The following is a 27,281-nucleotide window of genomic DNA, read 5'->3' as shown; positions in this document are numbered from 1 at the left end:
CCCGGCAGGCCACGGTCCACGGGGTCGCGCAGCGACGGACAGGATTGTGCAAGCAACCACAGCACATTAGGAACAATGTCTGCGAATACGTTTGCCAATGTAGATGAAAATAACAAATTCCTTGAATGACACAAATTCCCAAAACTAACTCAAGAAGGAAGTGGGAAACCTAAATATCCCTAAATCGATCAAAGATACGGAACAGAAAACTCCAGGCCCACGTGACTTAACTAGGGAACGCTATGAAATATTTAAAGGAGAAATATCACCAATCCTATACAAATTCTTTCAGAAAGCAGAGGAGGGGAAACACTTCTCAAATCATTTTCCGAGGCCAGTCTTAACAGAACACCAAAGCCATATGATGATATTGCAAGAAAAGAGAACCGCAGGCTAATATCCTTCATTAAGCTAAGCACAAAATATGAAATGTTATCAAATTTAATCCGGCGACATATACAGCCTTATGACCAAACGAGATCTATCCCAAGAATGAAAGATTGGTTATGCATTAAAAAACCCATCAACCAGTGTTATCCATCATATTAAGTACAAAACAGGAGAAAAGCCATACGATCATTTCTCAAGATGCCGAAAAAGCATTTGACAGCGTTCAACCACCGCTATGATAAAAACTGTCGGAAAACTAGGACTACAAACAGACTTTCTTAATCCGATCAAGGTCATCTACAAAACTCCTACAGCTAACATGATAATGCAGGAAAATCGAATCCTTCCACTGGGGGTGGGGGAAGGCTGCTGGCCTGGGATTTGGCGGGCTGCCCAGAGGCCTATCCGGCCAGGGGGTGGAGATCAAGGGGCCCGGATTGAAGTATCTGCCTCCTCCTCGGGCAGTGGCCCGGATCCAGTCACCTCCTGTGGCACCAGCGGTTCCCTGGCATATGCACCCCACGCCCAGGCAGTGCTGCCCCAGCCCTGCCATCACCCCCGGCTGTACCTTGCTTGTTGACTATACCCCCTCCCAGACACAGAAGTAGACCAGCGCCCAGAAGGTCAGCAGACACAGGGTCACCTCCCGGTTGAGGGCCCCTGGCACCTCGAGCCCCAAGACTTGGTTCCTGGGGAGGGAAAGCCCATGAGAGTTGTGTCAGCAGAGGGCCAAGAGACTGGGGGTGTCTTGGGGAACACTGCCCTTCCTGCAGCCCTTTAATCCAGCCAGTACCACCGGTGCTTCTGGGATGCCAGGTGTAAGTCCCCAGCCTGGAGTCCCTGCAGTCTGTGTGCCCGGACCCCCAGGCGGCCCAGCCCCACGCCGTCCCCAGTGAGTCCCACAGAAGTCCCCGCTTCCCTCCCCAGGCGGGCAGGCACAGCCCCCTCTACACCCCTAGTCTCAGGACTCCAGAGCCGGGTCGCCCCACTCCCATGTGAAGGCACCTGTGCAAGCACACACACACGGAGACACCCATGTGCATTAATCTGACCCGTGCTCTTTCACACACACATGCACACTCACACGCCCGCGTGCATGCACCTGACCACATGCTCTCCTGCCCACATACATGCCCACGTGCAGACACCTGCAAAAACAGACACACGCACACGCCTATGCGTGTGAACCTGTGCACGTGCTCTCTCTCAGAAACACACCCATGCACACGCCCATGGGCATGCACCTGCCCATGCACTCACGCACACAGATACATTTGCACTGACGTGACCTACGTGTGGGACACCAGAGGGATAGACCGGCCCTGACCCAGGGGTGCCCGACTCCCTTCCGGAAGTCAATAACAAGGACCTGCGCTCAGCAGGATGGTCACCTGTGAGCGTGGCCAGGTTGGTAGCACTGCAGTCTTGGAGGTGCACAGGGACCAGGACTCACTGCGGTTTGCAGGCTTGGACGGGAAACAGGCACGTGCCCTGAGGAGTGGGGTGGGGTCTGTTTGAGCATGCGCACTGAGGAGCTGCGGACACAATAAAGGGTGGAGTGCTACCCAGCGGCTTCCTGGCTAAGCCGTTTACCAGGTTTCCAGGCCTGAGGCAGGGCTGACTTAGACGGCCCAGACCACGTGGGTGTGTCTGTGCAGGCTCATTGGGGTGACACATCGGGTGAACGCTTGAAGCTTCTGCAGGGAGCGCCTATTGCCGGAGAGCCTGCAGCCACTGTGGGAGCCAACTGTTGGTGGGAACCTATCGGGAGGCAGGACCAGGGTGTGTTTGTGCAGGCGCTCTGCCGATGCTGAGTTGCATGTCGCACTACGGGGATCAGTTCTATAGGGAGGGTTCAGTCTTTCCCAACGCGGAGTGAGGGGGAGAGGGGTTCAAGATGGAGTCCGAGGCACATGGTGGAGGAGCCACGAGGGCAGCCGATGAAGATGCAGGTGCCATGGCCTTTGTAGCGGGCACGGCACGTGTCAGCCGAGGTGTGCTGGGTGATGCTGGTGGCCGCGATGGCCCTGGTGACCCAGCTGGCCCTGGTGACACTGTCAGTCCTACAGTCCCTGGCGACCCCGGCGACCTGAGTGATCCCAGAGGCCCCAGCGCTGCAGGAGAGTCAGGTGGTGCAGTTGGTGACATTCTGCAGATCCTGGGGTTACCTCAGACACCACAGTTGGGAAGAGACACTGCACCCAGAGCCAGAGTTCTGAGTAACTGACCAGTTCAGTTGTATCCTATTCCAGGAGCCCCAGTGGGCCGGGCGGCCATGGGGTTCCGGGTGTGGGCTAGGGGTGGTTTGGGTGGTTGCAGGCGGCGGGGCCTAAAGTGTAGGAGGAGGATACTCTGGGGGGCTGAAGGGTATGGGTCAGGGGTGGTCTGGCTGCCAGGGCACGGTGGTGAGGAAAAGCAACCTGAAGGGATCCAGAGGGTCGGGGCAGTGATATCCAAAGTGTCCAGCGGCGACCTTGTGGGAGAAGGCGGGTCTCCGTGAGCAGGGAGCTTGACGTACAGGCAAAATGAGAAATGTGGATGGTGCCTTAACCACATCTCCACCAGCATTCTCACCGTACCTTTTGCATCGCTCGCTCAGGCAAAAATCGCCCGCAACTTCCTGTCTCAAAGTACTCCGCTGTGAGCGCCAGTTCAGAAGGAGCTCAATGTTAATGGCTGCTTGTTGGTTCTGTCAGTTCTAAAGGGGGCAGGGGCCCAGGCTGGGGAGGGGGTGGTGGGCAGTGGCCAGGGCCCGTCTTGGCCCGGGAGGAGCCATAATGGAGGGTTAAGCCTAAAGGAGAAATGTGGTGCTCTGGGCTTGTCAGTGTGCGGGGACAGAGGAAGGACATGCTCCACTTCCTCCTTCTTGTCGGGAGCTTGAATTTCATCTTCCCTCCTTATTTTAGCCAATTGAGTGCTGAAGACCATGCCCTGCTCCAGACGTCCATCACCCTCTGTCTGCAGATTTCCCTGGTGATGCGGACCATGCGGCACTATGCGCCCCCCCCCGCCCTTTCTACTAAGCCTCTGCACGAAAGTCAGGGTTAAATCTAGCGCATGTGCCCTAGCCTCAAGTGTCCTTCCCGAGGGCATTGATTTCTGCTTCATCTTGTGCCTGTGCTGCTGCTGGGGGGTTCGGGGTCCACCATACTTTGTTTGGTGATTGTTAACTGCAGAAAACGAAACTGAGCTACTGTGCCCTCTCTGACTAGTTTTAGCTTCTGCACTTCTTAATACTCTATTTGTCTTCTGGTTGGAGGGGAAGTTCTGAGATGCAGATATTCAAGGAGTACAACATAAGTGAAGACAATGTAAGAAGCCGGAGAATAAGACAGTAGTTTACTGCCATTCAGTATTAATTTTGGAGTATTTTCTCATTTTATGAAGTGAAGTGAAGTGAAAGTCGCTCAGTCATGTCTGACTCTTTGCGACCCCATGGACTATACAGTCCACGGAATTTTCCAGGCCTGAATACTGGAGTGGGTAGCCTTTCCCTTCTCCAGGGGATCTTCCCAACCCAGAGATCAAACCCAGGTCTCCCACACTGCAGGCAGATTCTTTAGCAGCTGAACCACAAGGGAGGCCTGTGCCATGGCAATACTGTCTGAAAACGGACGTGATGGACGAACACATGAAAGCACTTGAAAAAACGCTTGGACCATAGGAAGTGCTAGCTATCACTACGGTCAAAGAACACAGCTATGATGTGGACTGGGCAAAAAGGGGACCAGGGTGGGTGGTGTGGCTTGGCCCCTTGCCCTCGACTCCCACCTTAGTCCAGTGAGACCCTTCTGTGGCATACGTTGGAGAAACGAAAGTCGCATTGTGGAACTAGCTTTAGGCCATGCGACGGGAAAGTCGGCATTTGTGTCTCAGTGGCGTCTCTGTGGACACTTGGCGGGCTCCATTCCACGCCATCTGAGCCGGCACTGGAGGGGCCCGTGTGCGCAGGCGCATCGGGGGCACCTGAAAGGAGCGTGGCGTTGTGACAGAGCCGAGTCCCTCCAGCCTCACACGGTCTCCATAGCAGCCCGTGGGTGGCTGGGCTGTGTGCGCAGGCGCACTTTTGGCGTCCTTGCGCAGAAGGGGAGGGACTTCGTGAGCGGCCCAGTCTCTCCGCCCCTTATTTGGCGTCTGAGGGAGACGCACAGCAGCCATGCAGGCGTCGGGTGGTGGTGCCGGTGGCGCAGAGGGCCGAGATGACCAGCATAGCTCCAGAGCACCTCCTTGCCAGAGTGGTTCAGGCAGCGCTGAAGGTGAGGATCGTCCCCGGGCCCCAGAAGGCGGGGGTGGGCCTGGCAGAGGAAGAGCGGTGATGGAAGACGCTGGAGCTCGTCCCCGGGGTGAGCGGGCACCAGGTGGCCTAGGACCCGCTGGAGATGTAGCACCCTTGGCTGTAAGGCCTAGACGTGGAGAGGCGGTGCTGTATCCTTTTCAGGGAGCCTTTCTGGGCGGGGTCAGTGGTGTGGTGGAGGGAAACATGCCGGCAGCCTGAGGAAGGGATAGAAGGGAGTACGGGGGCGATCCGGGGCAGCAGGACTGGGCAGCCTGGCAGGAAAGGAGGTTGTCAAGGCCTGAGGAGCCTGGAGGGTGGGGAAGATGGACAGAAGGGTTAGGGAGGCAGCTCAGGGTGGTCTCAGGTTGTGGTCAGGAGGATGGGCATCCTGGGGTAAAAGCAGGCCTCTGAGGTGCGAGGAAGCCCGAGATAATCAGCAAATTCTGTAATGGGTGGTGCCTTAACCGTGTCTCTCCCAGCACACTCAGAGTGCCTTTCCAGTCACCCCTGGAGGCAGACATGGCTCGCAGATCTCTGCTCCCAGATGCCCAGCGCCACCAAGGATTGGTTCTGAGGGAATTTGCAGTGAATGGCAGTGACCTGCTTGTGTCAGTTCCAGACGAGTTTGCCTTGGGAAGTGGGGGGTGGCAGGTGCTGTGGTCTGAGCTCCCTCTTAAGCGTGCTATGATGGAGACACTGAGGGGCTTGGTATAAGCAGGGGGGTTGGTACCCTGGACCTACAGGAGCAATCTTCCCTTTAACCTGATTTTCTTTTCCCTGCTTTTAGTACATGGACTGCTGAAGACCTGTGAAGACCTGGCTTTCATCCGACTTTCCATGAACCCATTCCTCGATCAGCTTTCCCTGGTGATTCGGAACATTCGGAGCCTTGGGCTCCCACCTCGCTGAGGAAAGGGGCTGAGGCCTAACCTTGTGTCCCCTGCTCGGCGGGGCATAGGGAATTCAAACTAAGAGGCATCGCCACTTTGTTATTTGAGTCTAAGTTTTTGCCTTTACTGGCCTTTGGTCTCTGTTGGTTCACTTGCTTTGTTGCCCTGCTGCTTGAGGAGTGGGGTGCTTCAGTGTTTGTTACAGCAGAAAATAAAGCTGAGTCACTTTTTGTGCCCCAGTTTCTTTTCAGCTAATGCGCTTCTGGATTTTAAAAACATTTTTTATCTTTGTTCTCGTGTTAGAGGGAAGGTACTGAAATCCAGATGTTTGAATTCCAATTACAAGGGAATTGAAAACAATTTCAGAAAATGAAAATCGAGCCCTATGTTCAGCACTAAATACTGTCAACGTTTAAGAATATTTTCTAGGTGTACTTGCACATTAAATACATAACAGCATGTGATGTAGAAGTTATCAAGTTTAGCTTTAATTTTTTTCCTGAATTTTTTTTCATTTAGTATACTAGCTTTTCCACTTTCTAAAATCTCTTCAGAAATGTGTTATTGAATAGATATAAGATGCATGATAATGTAATTATTGGGACTTCCCAGGCAGTCCGGTGGATAAGACTATGCACTTCCAGTGTAAGGGCTGCAGGTTCAGTCCCTGGCAGCAGAACTACGATCCCACATGTCGTGTGGCGTGGCCAAAAAAGTAAAATTGGGTCTTTAAATAAAAACAACAGCAACAATAATAATCTCATTATGGAACATGTAAGTTGTTTCCACGTTTTTCATTACTATGGTTAATGAATTAGTGGAATTTATAAATCTTTCCATTAACGGTTATTTCCTTAAAGTATTACTATATTCCAACAATTAGAAATGCTGACCTAACTGTTTACTTCTCTCTTGCTTTTTTAAAAAATTAATTTATCTTTTTAATTGGAGGCTAATTACTTTACAATATTACAGCGGTTACTGCCATACATTGACATGTCCAGGCTCCCCGCTGGTGTCCTCTTGGCCACAGAGCAGGGGACAGACATAGGCAGTAGACCAGGTCTTTGCACACCCTAAAACTGACTGGGAGCCAGAATCAACAGAAACTGGGAGGGTGGAAAGGTGGGACAGGGATGCCCCCCACACAGGAAAGGGTCAGCCACTGCTGGTGGCTCTTCCCTTCCAGTGGGGGTGAGGGAAGTCTGCTGGGGGGGCCGAGGACTCTCCGGCCAGGGGGTGGGGCTCAGGGACCGGATTGAAGTACAACCCCTGATGCAGTCACCTCCCGTGGCACCAGTGGTCCCTGGCAGATGAACCCCACGCCCAGGCAGTGCTGCCCCAGCCCCGTGGTCTCCCCCGGCTGTACCTTGCCTGTTGACTTGACCCCCTTCTAGACACAGAAGTGGACCAGCAGGCCAGTAGACACAGGGTCACATTCCAGTTGAGGTCCCCCGGTACCTCCGGCCCTCTGGATAGCCTCAAGACATTGTTCTTGGGGAAGGGAAAGCCATGAGAGTTGTGCCAGCAGGAGAGGGCAAGAGACTGGGGGTGTCCTAGGGGGTATTGCCCTTCCCTCGGCCCTTGAGTCCAGCCGGTCCCACCGGTGCTTCTGGGGGGCCTGATGTAAGTCCCCAGCCTGGAGTCCCTGCAGTCTGTGTGCCTGGAGCCCCAGGCGGCCCAGCCCCACGCCATCCCCAGTGAGTCTGACAGCAGTCCCCCCCCCCCCCGCTTCCCTCCCCAGGTGGGCGGGCACAGTATGCTCCGCATCCCTCGTATCATGCCTCCAGGGCCGGGTCACCCCACTCCCATGTGAAGGCACCTTGAAAGCACGCACACAGAGACATATGCCCACGTGAGTGCATCCCAACCGTGGCCTCTTTGAAGCACACACACACACACACACACACCCATGTGCACGCCCCTGACCACACGCTCTCTCGTGACCACACATACATGCCCACGCACAAGCACCTCCACACACAGACACACTCACATGCTTATGTCATGAATCTGTGCATATGCTCTCTCTCTGAAACACACCCACGCACACACCTGATGGGCACGCACCTGTGTAAGGGCACTCTCTCGGGCACACACACAGATAAGCACATTCACATGCCTATGTGCATAAATCTGTGCACACGCTCTCTCTTACAAGCACACCCATACACACGCCCATGGGCATGCACCCGCTCATGCGATCATGCACACAGACACACATACAGACATGTGAGCTATGTGCGAGACACCAGAGAGACAGACGAGCGCTGACCCAGGGGTGCCCAACTCCCTTCTGGGAGTCAAGGAAAAGGACCTGCGCTCAGCAGGATGGTCACCTGTGAGCGACGCCAAGCTGTCAGCAGCACAGACTTGAAGGTGCACAGGGACCAGGGCTCACTTGGGGTTTGCAGGCTTGGCGTGGAAACAGTCACGCGCCTTGAGGAGGGCGGCAGCGTCTGTTTGAGCATCGCGCACTGAGGCGCTGCCCCCACACCGAAGGGTGGAGCGCCGCCTAGAGGCCTCACGGCTGAACCGTTTACCAGGTTTCCCGGCCGGAGGCAGGGCTGACTTAAGAGAGCCCAGACCTCGTGGGTATGGCTCTGCGCATGCGCGTTGGGGCTACGTGGTGCGTGAATGCGCGAAGCTTCAGCAGGGCACCCGTTGTCGGTGGGAACCAATCGTGAGGCAGGACCAGGGTGGGTTTGCGCGGGCGCTCTGCTGAGTTGCAGGTCTCACTCCGGGACTGGTATTTGTAGGGACTGTTCAGTCTTTCCCGCCGCGGAGGTGGGGGAGAGGGTTCAAGATGGAGTCCGAGGCACACGGTGGAGGAGCCACAAGGGCAGCCGATGAAGACGCAGTCGCCGTGGCCTCTGCAGCGGGCACGGCAGGTGGTGGCCAAGGCGTGCAGGGTGGTGCTGGTGGCCACGATTGCCCTGGCGACCCAGCTGTCCCTGGTGACGCCGTCAGTCGAGGAGTCCCTGGCGGCTCTGGTGACCAGGCTAATCCCAGAGGCCCCAGCGCTGCAGGAGAGTCGGGTGGTGCAGCCGGTGCCATGCCACAGATCGCGGGGGCACCGCAGGCGCCAGGGCCGGGTGGAGACGCTGCACCCGGAGCCAGAGTTCCGATTAACCGAGCCCTCCAGTGGTATCCTATGCTGGGAGCCCCGGTGGGCTGGGCGGCCGCAGGGGTCGGGGTGTGCGCTAGGGGTAGTTTGGGGGGTTGCAGGTGGCGGGGCCTAAAGCGTGGGAGGAGGGTACTCTGCGGGGCTGGAGGGTATGGGTCAGGGGTGGTCTGGCTGCCAGGGGATGGTGGTGACGGAAAGAAACCTGAAGGGATCCAGAGGGTCGGGCAGTGATAGCCAGGGTATCTGGCGGCGGCCTTGTGGGAGAAGGCGAGTCTCCACGAGCAGGGAGCCTGACGTGCAAGCCACGTGAGTCATGTGGATGGTGCCTTAACCATATCTCCACCAGCAGCCTCAGTGTGCTTTTCGCATCGCACGCACAGGCGGACATCGCCCGCCACTTCCTCACTCCACGTACTCAACTGCCAGGGCCGCTTCGGAGGGAGCTCGATGTTAATGGCTGCATGTTGGTTCTGTAAGTTCTAAAGGGGGCCGGGGCTGGGGAGGGAGTGGAGGACGGTGGCCAGTCTCGGCCCAGGAGGAGCCATAATGGAGGGTTAAGCCTAGAGGAGAAGTGTGGTGCTCTGGGCTCTGTCGGTGTGCGGGGACAGAGGGAGGACATGCTTCTCTTCCTCCTCCTTGGCAGGAGCTTGAATTTCATTTTCCCTCCCTTTTAGCCGATTGACTGCTGAAGACCCTGGCCTGCTCCGCAGGTCCATCGACTTCTGTGCGGGGCAGCTTTCCATGGTGATGCAGTCCTTGCAGCACTTTGTGCCCCCTCCTCGTGCTAAGCCTCAGCAGAGAAGACGGGCTTAAACCTAGCCTATGTGCCCTAGCCTCAAGTGTCCTTCCCCAGGGCATTGCTTTCGGAATTACTTTGATGGGGCTTCATCTTGTGCCTGTGCTGCTGCTTGGGGGCTCAGGGTCCACATCGTTTGTTTGGTGATTGTTAACTGCAGAAAGTAAAACTGAGCTACTGTGCTGCCTCTGACTTTATTTTTAGAGGGTTCGCTTCCTAATACTGCATTTGTCTTTTAGTTGGAGGAGAGGTTCTGAGATCCAGGTATTCAAGGAGTACAACATAATGGAAGCCAATGTAAGAAGTGGGAGAATAAGAAAGTTGTGTACTGCCATTCGGTATTGATTTTGGAATATTTTGTCAGTTTTACAGTTACATTTATATATAAAACACCAGAATGTTGTTGTTGTTGTTGTTGTTGTTGAGTCTTTTGTGTCCAGGTGAGTCTTTGCGATCCCATGGACTGTAGCACACCAGGCTCTGTGTCCCCGCTGTCTCCTGGAATTGGCTCAAATTCATGTCCTTTGAGTCGGTGGTGCTATCTAACCATCTCACCTTCTGTGCTCCCCTTCTCTTTTTGCCTTAAATCTTTCCCAGCATCACAGTCTTTTCCAGTGAGTCAGCTTTTGGCTTCTGCTGACCGAAGTGTTGTCGCTCCGGCTTCAGCACCCGTCCTTCCAATGAATATTCGGGACTGATTTCCTTTAGGATTGATTAGTTTGATCTCCTTGCAGTTCAAGGCACTCTCAAGAGTAACCTTGTATCGTGAAACCTTGCTAAAGTCACGGATTACTTGTAATAGCTCTTTTGTAGATCCCATGGAACTCCCTCTTAGACAAGCGTTTTGTAGGCACATACATGCACATTTATTTCTTCCTTTCCAATTAATGGATTTTAACTGATTTCTGTTAAAATGAGATCTCCCATCACTTTGGCCACCTGATATGAAGAGCCAACTCACTGGCAAAGACTCTGATGCTGGGAAATATTGAAGGCAGGAGGAGAAGGGAATGACAGAAGATGAGATGGTTGGATGGCATCACGACACCAGACGTGAGTTTGAGCAAGTTCTGGGAGATGGTGAAGGACAGGGAAGCCTGGCCTGCCGCAGTTCATGGAGTTGAAAATAGACACGACTGAGCAACTGAACACCACCACGCTGATCTCTGTTATAATGGATTTGATTTTCCTGCTTCTTTGCCTCCTGGTAATTTTAGATTGGATGCCAAGCAATATCAAATTTCCCTTGCATGCTTAATATTTTTCTATGCCTAAACTTTTCTTGAGCTGTATTCTGGAATCCTGTTAAGTTGCTTGGAAACAGTTTGATCCTTTTTGGATCTTACTTATTAAGATTGACTCTGTAGGACCAGAGCAGATCTCGGTGTAGGAGGAACTTAATTAACTGAAATCTTCAATGGCCGAGAAGGCTATAGCTGGAAACAGGGACTCTTTTGAAAAATTTTATTTATGAGTTTTTTTTTTTTGGCTGTGCTGCGTCTTGTTAACTGTGTGTAGGTTTTCTGTACTTGCAGCCAGCAGAGGCTACTCTCTAACTGCTGTGCTCAGGCTTCTCATTGCAGAGGTTTCCCTTGTCGAGGAGCACAGACTTTAGACAGTGGTGCGCTCAGTTGTTGCGGCACACGAGCTTAGCTGCCCCAGGCATGTGGGCTATTCCTGGCCCAGGGACTGAACTCATGTGCCCTGGATTGGCAGGCAGAATCTTGACCACTGGACCACCTGGGAAGCCAAACAAGAACCCTTAAGTGGTAGTAAAATCCACCTGGACAGTTGATTGGCACTTTATATTACAAGGAGAAGGACCATCCCTTTCCAGACAGGGCACCCAGAATTGACCCAGAAGTGGGCCATATGGTGGATACAGCAAAGCCTGTGCCATCCGCAGTACTTTTTAAGAGCTGTATAATATTGTATGTTATAATTGTATATTATTGTATATTTAAGAGCTGTATAAAATTGGAGAAGAAAACGGCAACCCACTCCAGTCTTCGTGCCTGGAAAATCCCATGGACAGAGGAGCCTGCTGGGCTACAGTCCATGGGGTCGCAAAGAGTCGGACACGACTGAGTGACTGAGCGTGGACACACTGTTAGATTAAGAAATATTCGTTCCCAGTCTCGTTCCTTTAAACACTGGAAATTGATTATGAATTTGATGCAAAGTCTATACCGCTGTCGAGGACATGGATGGGTTTTGTAATTCAGTGTCCCTTTTCCTTCTCTTGGCACCGGTACGCTGTCACTCTGGAAAACTGCCCCTTTCCTTTTCTCTAGGCCATTGTGACTGTGATAGAGCTGACTTCACATTTGATTCCACGGGTGGGCATGTGGCTCAGGCCTGGCCATTGGAGGACCACATTCCTCCTGCTGTGGTGATATCATCCAACCAGTGACACTTTGATTCTCTAGGGGAGGCAGGCTGGCAAAGGACAGAGGGGGAGTTGGAGCAAGAAGGCAAATCTCCGGGACAAAATGCTGGGCCCAGCCATGCCTGAAGACAGAAACTACCTCTGTATCTGGTAGTTACCCAGACCCAGAAGCTCTCCCTTTGGCTTAAAAACTAAAGTGGCAATTTTGGTCGTTTTCGTTCCACTCATTTTTCACTTGCAATAGCAAGTCTGGACCCTTCGTGAATTGAAGGATCATACTTTTCTTTCTTACGTAACTAATGCGGTCTGAAGACTTGGCCCTTATTTATTACTTCAAGGTAGAAACAGGCCTCTTTTCTTGTTAAGCGATTAGCTGCTTGCTCATCAACTCATATCATGGTTGAAAAAGAGACAAGTCAAAGGAGGAGAGGGACACTGCAAGGGGCAGCTGGTGGAAGGGCATAAGGAGAAGGACCATCCCTTTCCAGACAGGGCACCCAGAATTGACCCAGAAGTGGGCCATATGGTGGATACAGCAAAGCCTGTGCCATCCGCAGTACTTGTAAGAGCTGTCTAATATCCCTCAGAATGTGTAATCCATAGTTATTTTCACCAGTCTCTTGTAACTAGGCCTTTAGGCTGTTTGCAGTTTTTCAGTATTACAAACAATGCTGAAATGGACATCCTGGTACATTTGCTTTTGTGTAACATATTATGTGGACAAGGAAATGGCAAACCACGCCAGTATTCTTGCCTGAGAAATCCCATGGGCAGAGGAGCCTGCTGGGCTACGGTCTGTGGAGTTGCAAGAGTCGGACATGACTGAGTGACCAGACCACTACCACCAGCACACTATGTACAATAATTCTGAGCTAAAACGGAAGGTTGTTGGGTGAAAAAGTAATCTCTTTTTGAAATGTTTTACACATATTCCCAAATATGTTTTATACATATCCCCATGCCCTCCAAAACGGTTGCATCGATTTGACTCGAACCAGGTGGGTATGAAAGTGTCCACTTTTGTCCTGCCTACCCTGAATTTGTCAGCTTGTTGTTTAGTCGCTAAACTGTGCCCAACTCTTTTGCAACCCAATGAACTGTAGCCCACCAGGCTCCTCTGTCTGTGTCCGTGGGGTTTTCCAGGCAAGCATACTGGAGTGGGTTGCCATTTCCTTCTTCAGGGGATCTTCCCGAACCAAGGACTGAACTCACATCTACTGCTTGGCAGGCAGATTATTTTACCACTGAGCCACCTTGGAAGCCCATTTGTCCGCGTAGCATGGCATAACAGAATAATAATAAAATACCACAGACCAGGTGGTTTAAGGGCTTCCCTGGTAGCTCAGCTGGCAAAGAATCCACTGGCAATGCAGGAGACCCCAGTTACACTCCTGGGTTGGGAAGATCCCCTGGAGAAGGGATAGGCTAGCCACTCCAGTATTCTTGGGCTTCCCTAGTGGCTCAGAAGGTCAAGAATCCGCCTGCAATGCAGGAGACCTGGGTTCGATCCCTGGGTTGGAGAGATCCCCTGAAGGAGGGCATGGGAACCCCCCTCCAGTATTCTGGCCTGGACAATACCTGTGGACAGAGGAACCCGGCAGGCCACGGTCCACGGGGTCGCGCAGCGACGGACAGGATTGTGCAAGCAACCACAGCACATTAGGAACAATGTCTGCGAATACGTTTGCCAATGTAGATGAAAATAACAAATTCCTTGAATGACACAAATTCCCAAAACTAACTCAAGAAGGAAGTGGGAAACCTAAATATCCCTAAATCGATCAAAGATACGGAACAGAAAACTCCAGGCCCACGTGACTTAACTAGGGAACGCTATGAAATATTTAAAGGAGAAATATCACCAATCCTATACAAATTCTTTCAGAAAGCAGAGGAGGGGAAACACTTCTCAAATCATTTTCCGAGGCCAGTCTTACAAAACACCAAAGCCATATGATGATATTGCAAGAAAAGAGAACCGCAGGCTAATATCCTTCATTAAGCTAAGCACAAAATATGAAATGTTATCAAATTTAATCCGGCGACATATACAGCCTTATGACCAAACGAGATCTATCCCAAGAATGAAAGATTGGTTATGCATTAAAAAACCCATCAACCAGTGTTATCCATCATATTAAGTACAAAACAGGAGAAAAGCCATACGATCATTTCTCAAGATGCCGAAAAAGCATTTGACAGCGTTCAACCACCGCTATGATAAAAACTGTCGGAAAACTAGGACTACAAACAGACTTTCTTAATCCGATCAAGGTCATCTACAAAACTCCTACAGCTAACATGATAATGCAGGAAAATCGAATCCTTCCACTGGGGGTGGGGGAAGGCTGCTGGCCTGGGATTTGGCGGGCTGCCCAGAGGCCTATCCGGCCAGGGGGTGGAGATCAAGGGGCCCGGATTGAAGTATCTGCCTCCTCCTCGGGCAGTGGCCCGGATCCAGTCACCTCCTGTGGCACCAGCGGTTCCCTGGCATATGCACCCCACGCCCAGGCAGTGCTGCCCCAGCCCTGCCATCACCCCCGGCTGTACCTTGCTTGTTGACTATACCCCCTCCCAGACACAGAAGTAGACCAGCGCCCAGAAGGTCAGCAGACACAGGGTCACCTCCCGGTTGAGGGCCCCTGGCACCTCGAGCCCCAAGACTTGGTTCCTGGGGAGGGAAAGCCCATGAGAGTTGTGTCAGCAGAGGGCCAAGAGACTGGGGGTGTCTTGGGGAACACTGCCCTTCCTGCAGCCCTTTAATCCAGCCAGTACCACCGGTGCTTCTGGGATGCCAGGTGTAAGTCCCCAGCCTGGAGTCCCTGCAGTCTGTGTGCCCGGACCCCCAGGCGGCCCAGCCCCACGCCGTCCCCAGTGAGTCCCACAGAAGTCCCCGCTTCCCTCCCCAGGCGGGCAGGCACAGCCCCCTCTACACCCCTAGTCTCAGGACTCCAGAGCCGGGTCGCCCCACTCCCATGTGAAGGCACCTGTGCAAGCACACACACACGGAGACACCCATGTGCATTAATCTGACCCGTGCTCTTTCACACACACATGCACACTCACACGCCCGCGTGCATGCACCTGACCACATGCTCTCCTGCCCACATACATGCCCACGTGCAGACACCTGCAAAAACAGACACACGCACACGCCTATGCGTGTGAACCTGTGCACGTGCTCTCTCTCAGAAACACACCCATGCACACGCCCATGGGCATGCACCTGCCCATGCACTCACGCACACAGATACATTTGCACTGACGTGACCTACGTGTGGGACACCAGAGGGATAGACCGGCCCTGACCCAGGGGTGCCCGACTCCCTTCCGGAAGTCAATAACAAGGACCTGCGCTCAGCAGGATGGTCACCTGTGAGCGTGGCCAGGTTGGTAGCACTGCAGTCTTGGAGGTGCACAGGGACCAGGACTCACTGCGGTTTGCAGGCTTGGACGGGAAACAGGCACGTGCCCTGAGGAGTGGGGTGGGGTCTGTTTGAGCATGCGCACTGAGGAGCTGCGGACACAATAAAGGGTGGAGTGCTACCCAGCGGCTTCCTGGCTAAGCCGTTTACCAGGTTTCCAGGCCTGAGGCAGGGCTGACTTAGACGGCCCAGACCACGTGGGTGTGTCTGTGCAGGCTCATTGGGGTGACACATCGGGTGAACGCTTGAAGCTTCTGCAGGGAGCGCCTATTGCCGGAGAGCCTGCAGCCACTGTGGGAGCCAACTGTTGGTGGGAACCTATCGGGAGGCAGGACCAGGGTGTGTTTGTGCAGGCGCTCTGCCGATGCTGAGTTGCATGTCGCACTACGGGGATCAGTTCTATAGGGAGGGTTCAGTCTTTCCCAACGCGGAGTGAGGGGGAGAGGGGTTCAAGATGGAGTCCGAGGCACATGGTGGAGGAGCCACGAGGGCAGCCGATGAAGATGCAGGTGCCATGGCCTTTGTAGCGGGCACGGCACGTGTCAGCCGAGGTGTGCTGGGTGATGCTGGTGGCCGCGATGGCCCTGGTGACCCAGCTGGCCCTGGTGACACTGTCAGTCCTACAGTCCCTGGCGACCCCGGCGACCTGAGTGATCCCAGAGGCCCCAGCGCTGCAGGAGAGTCAGGTGGTGCAGTTGGTGACATTCTGCAGATCCTGGGGTTACCTCAGACACCACAGTTGGGAAGAGACACTGCACCCAGAGCCAGAGTTCTGAGTAACTGACCAGTTCAGTTGTATCCTATTCCAGGAGCCCCAGTGGGCCGGGCGGCCATGGGGTTCCGGGTGTGGGCTAGGGGTGGTTTGGGTGGTTGCAGGCGGCGGGGCCTAAAGTGTAGGAGGAGGATACTCTGGGGGGCTGAAGGGTATGGGTCAGGGGTGGTCTGGCTGCCAGGGCACGGTGGTGAGGAAAAGCAACCTGAAGGGATCCAGAGGGTCGGGGCAGTGATATCCAAAGTGTCCAGCGGCGACCTTGTGGGAGAAGGCGGGTCTCCGTGAGCAGGGAGCTTGACGTACAGGCAAAATGAGAAATGTGGATGGTGCCTTAACCACATCTCCACCAGCATTCTCACCGTACCTTTTGCATCGCTCGCTCAGGCAAAAATCGCCCGCAACTTCCTGTCTCAAAGTACTCCGCTGTGAGCGCCAGTTCAGAAGGAGCTCAATGTTAATGGCTGCTTGTTGGTTCTGTCAGTTCTAAAGGGGGCAGGGGCCCAGGCTGGGGAGGGGGTGGTGGGCAGTGGCCAGGGCCCGTCTTGGCCTGGGAGGAGCCATAATGGAGGGTTAAGCCTAAAGGAGAAATGTGGTGCTCTGGGCTTGTCAGTGTGCGGGGACAGAGGAAGGACATGCTCCACTTCCTCCTTCTTGTCGGGAGCTTGAATTTCATCTTCCCTCCTTATTTTAGCCAATTGAGTGCTGAAGACCATGCCCTGCTCCAGACGTCCATCACCCTCTGTCTGCAGATTTCCCTGGTGATGCGGACCATGCGGCACTATGCGCCCCCCCCCCGCCCTTTCTACTAAGCCTCTGCACGAAAGTCAGGGTTAAATCTAGCGCATGTGCCCTAGCCTCAAGTGTCCTTCCCGAGGGCATTGATTTCTGCTTCATCTTGTGCCTGTGCTGCTGCTGGGGGGTTCGGGGTCCACCATACTTTGTTTGGTGATTGTTAACTGCAGAAAACGAAACTGAGCTACTGTGCCCTCTCTGACTAGTTTTAGCTTCTGCACTTCTTAATACTCTATTTGTCTTCTGGTTGGAGGGGAAGTTCTGAGATGCAGATATTCAAGGAGTACAACATAAGTGAAGACAATGTAAGAAGCCGGAGAATAAGACAGTAGTTTACTGCCATTCAGTATTAATTTTGGAGTATTTTCTCATTTTATGAAGTGAAGTGAAGTGAAAGTCGCTCAGTCATGTCTGACTCTTTGCGACCCCATGGACTATACAGTCCACGGAATTTTCCAGGCCTGAATACTGGAGTGGGTAGCCTTTCCCTTCTCCAGGGGATCTTCCCAACCCAGAGATCAAACCCAGGTCTCCCACACTGCAGGCAGATTCTTTAGCAGCTGAACCACAAGGGAGGCCTGTGCCATGGCAATACTGTCTGAAAACGGACGTGATGGACGAACACATGAAAGCACTTGAAAAAACGCTTGGACCATAGGAAGTGCTAGCTATCACTACGGTCAAAGAACACAGCTATGATGTGGACTGGGCAAAAAGGGGACCAGGGTGGGTGGTGTGGCTTGGCCCCTTGCCCTCGACTCCCACCTTAGTCCAGTGAGACCCTTCTGTGGCATACGTTGGAGAAACGAAAGTCGCATTGTGGAACTAGCTTTAGGCCATGCGACGGGAAAGTCGGCATTTGTGTCTCAGTGGCGTCTCTGTGGACACTTGGCGGGCTCCATTCCACGCCATCTGAGCCGGCACTGGAGGGGCCCGTGTGCGCAGGCGCATCGGGGGCACCTGAAAGGAGCGTGGCGTTGTGACAGAGCCGAGTCCCTCCAGCCTCACACGGTCTCCATAGCAGCCCGTGGGTGGCTGGGCTGTGTGCGCAGGCGCACTTTTGGCGTCCTTGCGCAGAAGGGGAGGGACTTCGTGAGCGGCCCAGTCTCTCCGCCCCTTATTTGGCGTCTGAGGGAGACGCACAGCAGCCATGCAGGCGTCGGGTGGTGGTGCCGGTGGCGCAGAGGGCCGAGATGACCAGCATAGCTCCAGAGCACCTCCTTGCCAGAGTGGTTCAGGCAGCGCTGAAGGTGAGGATCGTCCCCGGGCCCCAGAAGGCGGGGGTGGGCCTGGCAGAGGAAGAGCGGTGATGGAAGACGCTGGAGCTCGTCCCCGGGGTGAGCGGGCACCAGGTGGCCTAGGACCCGCTGGAGATGTAGCACCCTTGGCTGTAAGGCCTAGACGTGGAGAGGCGGTGCTGTATCCTTTTCAGGGAGCCTTTCTGGGCGGGGTCAGTGGTGTGGTGGAGGGAAACATGCCGGCAGCCTGAGGAAGGGATAGAAGGGAGTACGGGGGCGATCCGGGGCAGCAGGACTGGGCAGCCTGGCAGCAAAGGAGGTTGTCAAGGCCTGAGGAGCCTGGAGGGTGGGGAAGATGGACAGAAGGGTTAGGGAGGCAGCTCAGGGTGGTCTCAGGTTGTGGTCAGGAGGATGGGCATCCTGGGGTAAAAGCAGGCCTCTGAGGTGCGAGGAAGCCCGAGATAATCAGCAAATTCTGTAATGGGTGGTGCCTTAACCGTGTCTCTCCCAGCACACTCAGAGTGCCTTTCCAGTCACCCCTGGAGGCAGACATGGCTCGCAGATCTCTGCTCCCAGATGCCCAGCACCACCAAGGATTGGTTCTGAGGGAATTTGCAGTGAATGGCAGTGACCTGCTTGTGTCAGTTCCAGACGAGTTTGCCTTGGGAAGTGGGGGGTGGCAGGTGCTGTGGTCTGAGCTCCCTCTTAAGCGTGCTATGATGGAGACACTGAGGGGCTTGGTATAAGCAGGGGGGTTGGTACCCTGGACCTACAGGAGCAATCTTCCCTTTAACCTGATTTTCTTTTCCCTGCTTTTAGTACATGGACTGCTGAAGACCTGTGAAGACCTGGCTTTCATCCGACTTTCCATGAACCCATTCCTCGATCAGCTTTCCCTGGTGATTCGGAACATTCGGAGCCTTGGGCTCCCACCTCGCTGAGGAAAGGGGCTGAGGCCTAACCTTGTGTCCCCTGCTCGGCGGGGCATAGGGAATTCAAACTAAGAGGCATCGCCACTTTGTTATTTGAGTCTAAGTTTTTGCCTTTACTGGCCTTTGGTCTCTGTTGGTTCACTTGCTTTGTTGCCCTGCTGCTTGAGGAGTGGGGTGCTTCAGTGTTTGTTACAGCAGAAAATAAAGCTGAGTCACTTTTTGTGCCCCAGTTTCTTTTCAGCTAATGCGCTTCTGGATTTTAAAAACATTTTTTATCTTTGTTCTCGTGTTAGAGGGAAGGTACTGAAATCCAGATGTTTGAATTCCAATTACAAGGGAATTGAAAACAATTTCAGAAAATGAAAATCGAGCCCTATGTTCAGCACTAAATACTGTCAACGTTTAAGAATATTTTCTAGGTGTACTTGCACATTAAATACATAACAGCATGTGATGTAGAAGTTATCAAGTTTAGCTTTAATTTTTTTCCTGAATTTTTTTTCATTTAGTATACTAGCTTTTCCACTTTCTAAAATCTCTTCAGAAATGTGTTATTGAATAGATATAAGATGCATGATAATGTAATTATTGGGACTTCCCAGGCAGTCCGGTGGATAAGACTATGCACTTCCAGTGTAAGGGCTGCAGGTTCAGTCCCTGGCAGCAGAACTACGATCCCACATGTCGTGTGGCGTGGCCAAAAAAGTAAAATTGGGTCTTTAAATAAAAACAACAGCAACAATAATAATCTCATTATGGAACATGTAAGTTGTTTCCACGTTTTTCATTACTATGGTTAATGAATTAGTGGAATTTATAAATCTTTCCATTAACGGTTATTTCCTTAAAGTATTACTATATTCCAACAATTAGAAATGCTGACCTAACTGTTTACTTCTCTCTTGCTTTTTTAAAAAATTAATTTATCTTTTTAATTGGAGGCTAATTACTTTACAATATTACAGCGGTTACTGCCATACATTGACATGTCCAGGCTCCCCGCTGGTGTCCTCTTGGCCACAGAGCAGGGGACAGACATAGGCAGTAGACCAGGTCTTTGCACACCCTAAAACTGACTGGGAGCCAGAATCAACAGAAACTGGGAGGGTGGAAAGGTGGGACAGGGATGCCCCCCACACAGGAAAGGGTCAGCCACTGCTGGTGGCTCTTCCCTTCCAGTGGGGGTGAGGGAAGTCTGCTGGGGGGGCCGAGGACTCTCCGGCCAGGGGGTGGGGCTCAGGGACCGGATTGAAGTACAACCCCTGATGCAGTCACCTCCCGTGGCACCAGTGGTCCCTGGCAGATGAACCCCACGCCCAGGCAGTGCTGCCCCAGCCCCGTGGTCTCCCCCAGCTGTACCTTGCCTGTTGACTTGACCCCCTTCTAGACACAGAAGTGGACCAGCAGGCCAGTAGACACAGGGTCACATTCCAGTTGAGGTCCCCCGGTACCTCCGGCCCTCTGGATAGCCTCAAGACATTGTTCTTGGGGAAGGGAAAGCCATGAGAGTTGTGCCAGCAGGAGAGGGCAAGAGACTGGGGGTGTCCTAGGGGGTATTGCCCTTCCCTCGGCCCTTGAGTCCAGCCGGTCCCACCGGTGCTTCTGGGGGGCCTGATGTAAGTCCCCAGCCTGGAGTCCCTGCAGTCTGTGTGCCTGGAGCCCCAGGCGGCCCAGCCCCACGCCATCCCCAGTGAGTCTGACAGCAGTCCCCCCCCCTCCCCCCGCTTCCCTCCCCAGGTGGGCGGGCACAGTATGCCCCGCATCCCTCGTATCATGCCTCCAGGGCCGGGTCACCCCACTCCCATGTGAAGGCACCTTGAAAGCACGCACACAGAGACATATGCCCACGTGAATGCATCCCAACCGTGGCCTCTTTGAAGCGCACACACACACACACACACACCCATGTGCACGCCCCTGACCACACGCTCACTCGTGACCACACATAACATGCCCACGCACAAGCACCTCCACACACAGACACACTCACATGCTTATGTCATGAATCTGTGCATATGCTCTCTCTCTGAAACACACCCACGCACACACCTGATGGGCACGCACCTGTGTAAGGGCACTCTCTCGGGCACACACACAGATAAGCACATTCACATGCCTATGTGCATAAATCTGTGCACACGCTCTCTCTTACAAGCACACCCATACACACGCCCATGGGCATGCACCCGCTCATGCGATCATGCACACAGACACACATACAGACATGTGAGCTATGTGCGAGACACCAGAGAGACAGACGAGCGCTGACCCAGGGGTGCCCAACTCCCTTCTGGGAGTCAAGGAAAAGGACCTGCGCTCAGCAGGATGGTCACCTGTGAGCGACGCCAAGCTGTCAGCAGCACAGACTTGAAGGTGCACAGGGACCAGGGCTCACTTGGGGTTTGCAGGCTTGGCGTGGAAACAGTCACGCGCCTTGAGGAGGGCGGCAGCGTCTGTTTGAGCATCGCGCACTGAGGCGCTGCCCCCACACCGAAGGGTGGAGCGCCGCCTAGAGGCCTCACGGCTGAACCGTTTACCAGGTTTCCCGGCCGGAGGCAGGGCTGACTTAAGAGAGCCCAGACCTCGTGGGTATGGGTCTGCGCATGCGCGTTGGGGCTACGTGGTGCGTGAATGCGCGAAGCTTCAGCAGGGCACCCGTTGTCGGTGGGAACCAATCGTGAGGCAGGACCAGGGTGGGTTTGCGCGGGCGCTCTGCTGAGTTGCAGGTCTCACTCCGGGACTGGTATTTGTAGGGACTGTTCAGTCTTTCCCGCCGCGGAGGTGGGGGAGAGGGTTCAAGATGGAGTCCGAGGCACACGGTGGAGGAGCCACAAGGGCAGCCGATGAAGACGCAGTCGCCGTGGCCTCTGCAGCGGGCACGGCAGGTGGTGGCCAAGGCGTGCAAGGTGGTGCTGGTGGCCACGATTGCCCTGGCGACCCAGCTGTCCCTGGTGACGCCGTCAGTCGAGGAGTCCCTGGCGGCTCTGGTGACCAGGCTAATCCCAGAGGCCCCAGCGCTGCAGGAGAGTCGGGTGGTGCAGCCGGTGCCATGCCACAGATCCCGGGGGCACCGCAGGCGCCAGGGCCGGTTGGAGACGCTGCACCCGGAGCCAGAGTTCCGATTAACCGAGCCCTCCAGTGGTATCCTATGCTGGGAGCCCCGGTGGGCTGGGCGGCCGCAGGGGTCGGGGTGTGCGCTAGGGGTAGTTTGGGGGGTTGCAGGTGGCGGGGCCTAAAGTGTGGGAGGAGGGTACTCTGCGGGGCTGGAGGGTATGGGTCAGGGGTGGTCTGGCTGCCAGGGGATGGTGGTGACGGAAAGAAACCTGAAGGGATCCAGAGGGTCGGGCAGTGATAGCCAGGGTATCTGGCGGCGGCCTTGTGGGAGAAGGCGAGTCTCCACGAGCAGGGAGCCTGACGTGCAAGCCACGTGAGTCATGTGGATGGTGCCTTAACCATATCTCCACCAGCAGCCTCAATGTGCTTTTCGCATCGCACGCACAGGCGGACATCGCCCGCCACCTCCTGACTCCACCTACTCAACTGCCAGGGCCGATTCGGAGGGAGCTCGATGTTAACGGCTGCATGTTGGTTCTGTAAGTTCTAAAGGGGGCCGGGGCTGGGGAGGGAGTGGAGGACGGTGGCCAGTCTCGGCCCAGGAGGAGCCATAATGGAGGGTTAAGCCTAGAGGAGAAGTGTGGTGCTCGGGGCTCTGTCGGTGTGCGGGGACAGAGGGAGGACATGCTTCTCTTCCTCCTCCTTGGCAGGAGCTTGAATTTCATTTTCCCTCCCTTTTAGCCGATTGACTGCTGAAGACCCTGTCCTGCTCCGCAGGTCCATCGACCTCTGTGTGGGGCAGCTTTCCGTGGTGATGCAGTCCTTGCAGCACTTTGTGCCCCCTCCTCCTGCTAAGCCTCAGCAGAGAAGAGGGGCTTAAACCTAGCCTATGTGCCCTAGCCTCAAGTGTCCTTCCCCAGGGCATTGCTTTCTGAATTACTTTGATGGGGCTTCATCTTGTGCCTGTGCTGCTGCTTGGGGGCTCAGGGTCCACATCGTTTGTTTGGTGATTGTTAACTGCAGAAAGTAAAACTGAGCTACTGTGCTGCCTCTGACTTTATTTTTAGAGGGTTCGCTTCCTAATACTGCATTTGTCTTTTAGTTGGAGGAGAGGTTCTGAGATCCAGGTATTCAAGGAGTACAACATAATGGAAGCCAATGTAAGAAGTGGGAGAATAAGAAAGTTGTGTACTGCCATTCGGTATTGATTTTGGAATATTTTGTCAGTTTTACAGTTACATTTATATATAAAACACCAGAATGTTGTTGTTGTTGTTGTTGTTGTTGAGTCTTTTGTGTCCAGGTGAGTCTTTGCGATCCCATGGACTGTAGCACACCAGGCTCTGTGTCCCCGCTGTCTCCTGGAATTGGCTCAAATTCATGTCCTTTGAGTCGGTGGTGCTATCTAACCATCTCACCTTCTGTGCTCCCCTTCTCTTTTTGCCTTAAATCTTTCCCAGCATCACAGTCTTTTCCAGTGAGTCAGCTTTTGGCTTCTGCTGACCGAAGTGTTGTCGCTCCGGCTTCAGCACCCATCCTTCCAATGAATATTCGGGACTGATTTCCTTTAGGATTGATTAGTTTGATCTCCTTGCAGTTCAAGGCACTCTCAAGAGTAACCTTGTATCGTGAAACCTTGCTAAAGTCACGGATTACTTGTAATAGCTCTTTTGTAGATCCCATGGAACTCCCTCTTAGACAAGCGTTTTGTAGGCACATGCATGCACATTTATTTCTTCCTTTCCAATTAATGGATTTTAACTGATTTCTGTTAAAATGTGATCTCCCATCACTTTGGCCACCTGATATGAAGAGCCAGCTCACTGGCAAAGACTCTGATGCTGGGAAATATTGAAGGCAGGAGGAGAAGGGAATGACAGAAGATGAGATGGTTGGATGGCATCACGACACCAGACGTGAGTTTGAGCAAGTTCTGGGAGATGGTGAAGGACAGGGAAGCCTGGCCTGCCGCAGTTCATGGAGTTGAAAATAGACACGACTGAGCAACTGAACACCACCACGCTGATCTCTGTTATAACGGATTTGATTTTCCTGCTTCTTTGCCTCCTGGTAATTTTAGATTGGATGCCAAGCAGTATCAAATTTCCCTTGCATGCTTAATATTTTTCTATGCCTAAACTTTTCTTGAGCTGTATTCTGGAATCCTGTTAAGTTGCTTGGAAACAGTTTGATCCTTTTTGGATCTTACTTATTAAGATTGACTCTGTAGGACCAGAGCGGATCTCGGTGTAGGAGGAACTTAATTAACTGAAATCTTCAATGGCCGAGAAGGCTATAGCTGGAAACAGGGACTCTTTTTAAAAATTTTATTTATGAATTTTTTTTTCTTTTTTTTTTTGGCTGTGCTGCGTCTTGTTAACTGTGTGTAGGTTTTCTGTACTTGCAGCCAGCAGAGGCTACTCTCTAACTGCTGTGCTCAGGCTTCTCATTGCAGAGGTTTCCCTTGTCGAGGAGCACAGACTTTAGACAGTGGTGCGCTCAGTTGTTGCGGCACACGAGCTTAGCTGCCCCAGGCATGTGGGCTATTCCTGGCCCAGGGACTGAACCCATGTGCCCTGGATTGGCAGGCAGAATCTTGACCACTGGACCACCTGGGAAGCCAAACAAGAACCCTTAAGTGGTAGTAAAATCCACCTGGACAGTTGATTGGCACTTTATATTACAAGGAGAAGGACCATCCCTTTCCAGACAGGGCACCCAGAATTGACCCAGAAGTGGCCCATATGGTGGATACAGCAAAGCCTGTGCCATCCGCAGTACTTTTTAAGAGCTGTATAATATTGTATGTTATAATTGTATATTATTGTATATTTAAGAGCTGTATAAAATTGGAGAAGAAAACGGCAACCCACTCCAGTCTTCGTGCCTGGAAAATCCCATGGACAGAGGAGCCTGCTGGGCTACAGTCCATGGGGTCGCAAAGAGTCGGACACGACTGAGTGACTGAGCGTGGACACACTGTTAGATTAAGAAATATTCGTTCCCAGTCTCGTTCCTTTAAACACTGGAAATTGATTATGAATTTGATGCAAAGTCTATACCGCTGTCGAGGACATGGATGGGTTTTGTAATTCAGTGTCCCTTTTCCTTCTCTTGGCACCGGTACGCTGTCACTCTGGAAAACTGCCCCTTTCCTTTTCTCTAGGCCATTGTGACTGTGATAGAGCTGACTTCACATTTGATTCCACGGGTGGGCATGTGGCTCAGGCCTGGCCATTGGAGGACCACATTCCTCCTGCTGTGGTGATATCATCCAACCAGTGACACTTTGATTCTCTAGGGGAGGCAGGCTGGCAAAGGACAGAGGGGGAGTTGGAGCAAGAAGGCAAATCTCCGGGACAAAATGCTGGGCCCAGCCATGCCTGAAGACAGAAACTACCTCTGTATCTGGTAGTTACCCAGACCCAGAAGCTCTCCCTTTGGCTTAAAAACTAAAGTGGCAATTTTGGTCGTTTTCGTTCCACTCATTTTTCACTTGCAATAGCAAGGCTGGACCCTTCGTGAATTGAAGGATCATACTTTTCTTTCTTACGTAACTAATGCGGTCTGAAGACTTGGCCCTTATTTATTACTTCAAGGTAGAAACAGGCCTCTTTTCTTGTTAAGCGATTAGCTGCTTGCTCATCAACTCATATCATGGTTGAAAAAGAGACAAGTCAAAGGAGGAGAGGGACACTGCAAGGGGCAGCTGGTGGAAGGGCATAAGGAGAAGGACCATCCCTTTCCAGACAGGGCACCCAGAATTGACCCAGAAGTGGGCCATATGGTGGATACAGCAAAGCCTGTGCCATCCGCAGTACTTGTAAGAGCTGTCTAATATCCCTCAGAATGTGTAATCCATAGTTATTTTCACCAGTCTCTTGTAACTAGGCCTTTAGGCTGTTTGCAGTTTTTCAGTATTACAAACAATGCTGAAATGGACATCCTGGTACATTTGCTTTTGTGTAACATATTATGTGGACAAGGAAATGGCAAACCACGCCAGTATTCTTGCCTGAGAAATCCCATGGGCAGAGGAGCCTGCTGGGCTACGGTCTGTGGAGTTGCAAGAGTCGGACATGACTGAGTGACCAGACCACTACCACCAGCACACTATGTACAATAATTCTGAGCTAAAACGGAGGGTTGTTGGGTGAAAAAGTAATCTCTTTTTGAAATGTTTTACACATATTCCCAAATATGTTTTATACATATCCCCATGCCCTCCAAAACGGTTGCATCGATTTGACTCGAACCAGTTGGGTATGAAAGTGTCCACTTTTGTCCTGCCTACCCTGAATTTGTCAGCTTGTTGTTTAGTCGCTAAACTGTGCCCAACTCTTTTGCAACCCAATGAACTGTAGCCCACCAGGCTCCTCTGTCTGTGTCCGTGGGGTTTTCCAGGCAAGCATACTGGAGTGGGTTGCCATTTCCTTCTTCAGGGGATCTTCCCGAACCAAGGACTGAACTCACATCTACTGCTTGGCAGGCAGATTATTTTACCACTGAGCCACCTTGGAAGCCCATTTGTCCGCGTAGCATGGCATAACAGAATAATAATAAAATACCACAGACCAGGTGGTTTAAGGGCTTCCCTGGTAGCTCAGCTGGCAAAGAATCCACTGGCAATGCAGGAGACCCCAGTTACACTCCTGGGTTGGGAAGATCCCCTGGAGAAGGGATAGGCTAGCCACTCCAGTATTCTTGGGCTTCCCTAGTGGCTCAGAAGGTCAAGAATCCGCCTGCAATGCAGGAGACCGGGGTTCGATCCCTGGGTTGGAGAGATCCCCTGAAGGAGGGCATGGGAACCCCCCTCCAGTATTCTGGCCTGGACAATACCTGTGGACAGAGGAACCCGGCAGGCCACGGTCCACGGGGTCGCGCAGCGACGGACAGGATTGTGCAAGCAACCACAGCACATTAGGAACAATGTCTGCGAATACGTTTGCCAATGTAGATGAAAATAACAAATTCCTTGAATGACACAAATTCCCAAAACTAACTCAAGAAGGAAGTGGGAAACCTAAATATCCCTAAATCGATCAAAGATACGGAACAGAAAACTCCAGGCCCACGTGACTTAACTAGGGAACGCTATGAAATATTTAAAGGAGAAATATCACCAATCCTATACAAATTCTTTCAGAAAGCAGAGGAGGGGAAACACTTCTCAAATCATTTTCCGAGGCCAGTCTTACAA

At 52.9% G+C, this 27,281-nt stretch overlaps 2 protein-coding genes and 1 long non-coding RNA gene across 7 annotated transcripts; all 3 read left to right on the top strand.

Moving 5' to 3' along the window:
• Nucleotides 1–4,522: 4,522 nt before the first annotated feature.
• On the top strand, nucleotides 4,523–9,881 carry LOC145536607 (uncharacterized). Of its 3 annotated transcripts, none has more exons than XM_081566118.1 (4): nucleotides 8,141–8,226; nucleotides 8,316–8,703; nucleotides 9,033–9,155; nucleotides 9,358–9,881. In XM_081566118.1, exons 1-4 carry the CDS (start codon nucleotides 8,194–8,196, stop codon nucleotides 9,363–9,365), a joined length of 552 nt encoding a protein of 183 aa, XP_081422244.1. In that variant the 5' UTR covers nucleotides 8,141–8,193; the 3' UTR covers nucleotides 9,366–9,881. The 3 variants fall into 3 exon arrangements, 2 of the variants coding, with proteins under 2 accessions (XP_081422244.1, XP_081422243.1); XM_081566117.1 differs by having other exon boundaries at nucleotides 9,030–9,155; XR_014075930.1 differs by lacking the exons at nucleotides 8,141–8,226; nucleotides 8,316–8,703; nucleotides 9,033–9,155; nucleotides 9,358–9,881 and adding exons at nucleotides 4,523–4,646; nucleotides 5,454–5,795.
• A 6,623-nt stretch (nucleotides 9,882–16,504) lies between these two features.
• Nucleotides 16,505–19,246, top strand: LOC145536606 (uncharacterized). Of its 2 annotated transcripts, XR_014075929.1 has the most exons (3): nucleotides 16,939–18,276; nucleotides 18,607–18,735; nucleotides 18,915–19,246. It is a non-coding gene; the product is annotated as an uncharacterized LOC145536606 (long non-coding RNA). The 2 variants fall into 2 exon arrangements; XR_014075928.1 differs by lacking the exon at nucleotides 18,607–18,735 and having other exon boundaries at nucleotides 16,505–18,107.
• A 2,343-nt stretch (nucleotides 19,247–21,589) lies between these two features.
• Nucleotides 21,590–23,346, top strand: LOC145536605 (uncharacterized). Of its 2 annotated transcripts, none has more exons than XM_081566115.1 (3): nucleotides 21,590–22,168; nucleotides 22,495–22,620; nucleotides 22,823–23,346. In XM_081566115.1, the coding sequence occupies exons 1-3, from the start codon at nucleotides 21,828–21,830 to the stop codon at nucleotides 22,959–22,961; spliced, it is 606 nt and encodes a 201-aa protein (XP_081422241.1). In that variant the 5' UTR covers nucleotides 21,590–21,827; the 3' UTR covers nucleotides 22,962–23,346. The 2 variants fall into 2 exon arrangements, with proteins under 2 accessions (XP_081422241.1, XP_081422242.1); XM_081566116.1 differs by having other exon boundaries at nucleotides 21,654–22,168; nucleotides 22,498–22,620.
• Nucleotides 23,347–27,281: the final 3,935 nt, after the last annotated feature.

Source organism: Giraffa tippelskirchi, chromosome X, assembly GCF_054371585.1.
Source record: "Giraffa tippelskirchi isolate mGirTip1 chromosome X, T2T-mGirTip1v1.2.pri, whole genome shotgun sequence".
Classification (NCBI taxonomy): domain Eukaryota; kingdom Metazoa; phylum Chordata; class Mammalia; order Artiodactyla; family Giraffidae; genus Giraffa; species Giraffa tippelskirchi.
This window is presented reverse-complemented; position numbering and strand designations above follow the sequence as displayed.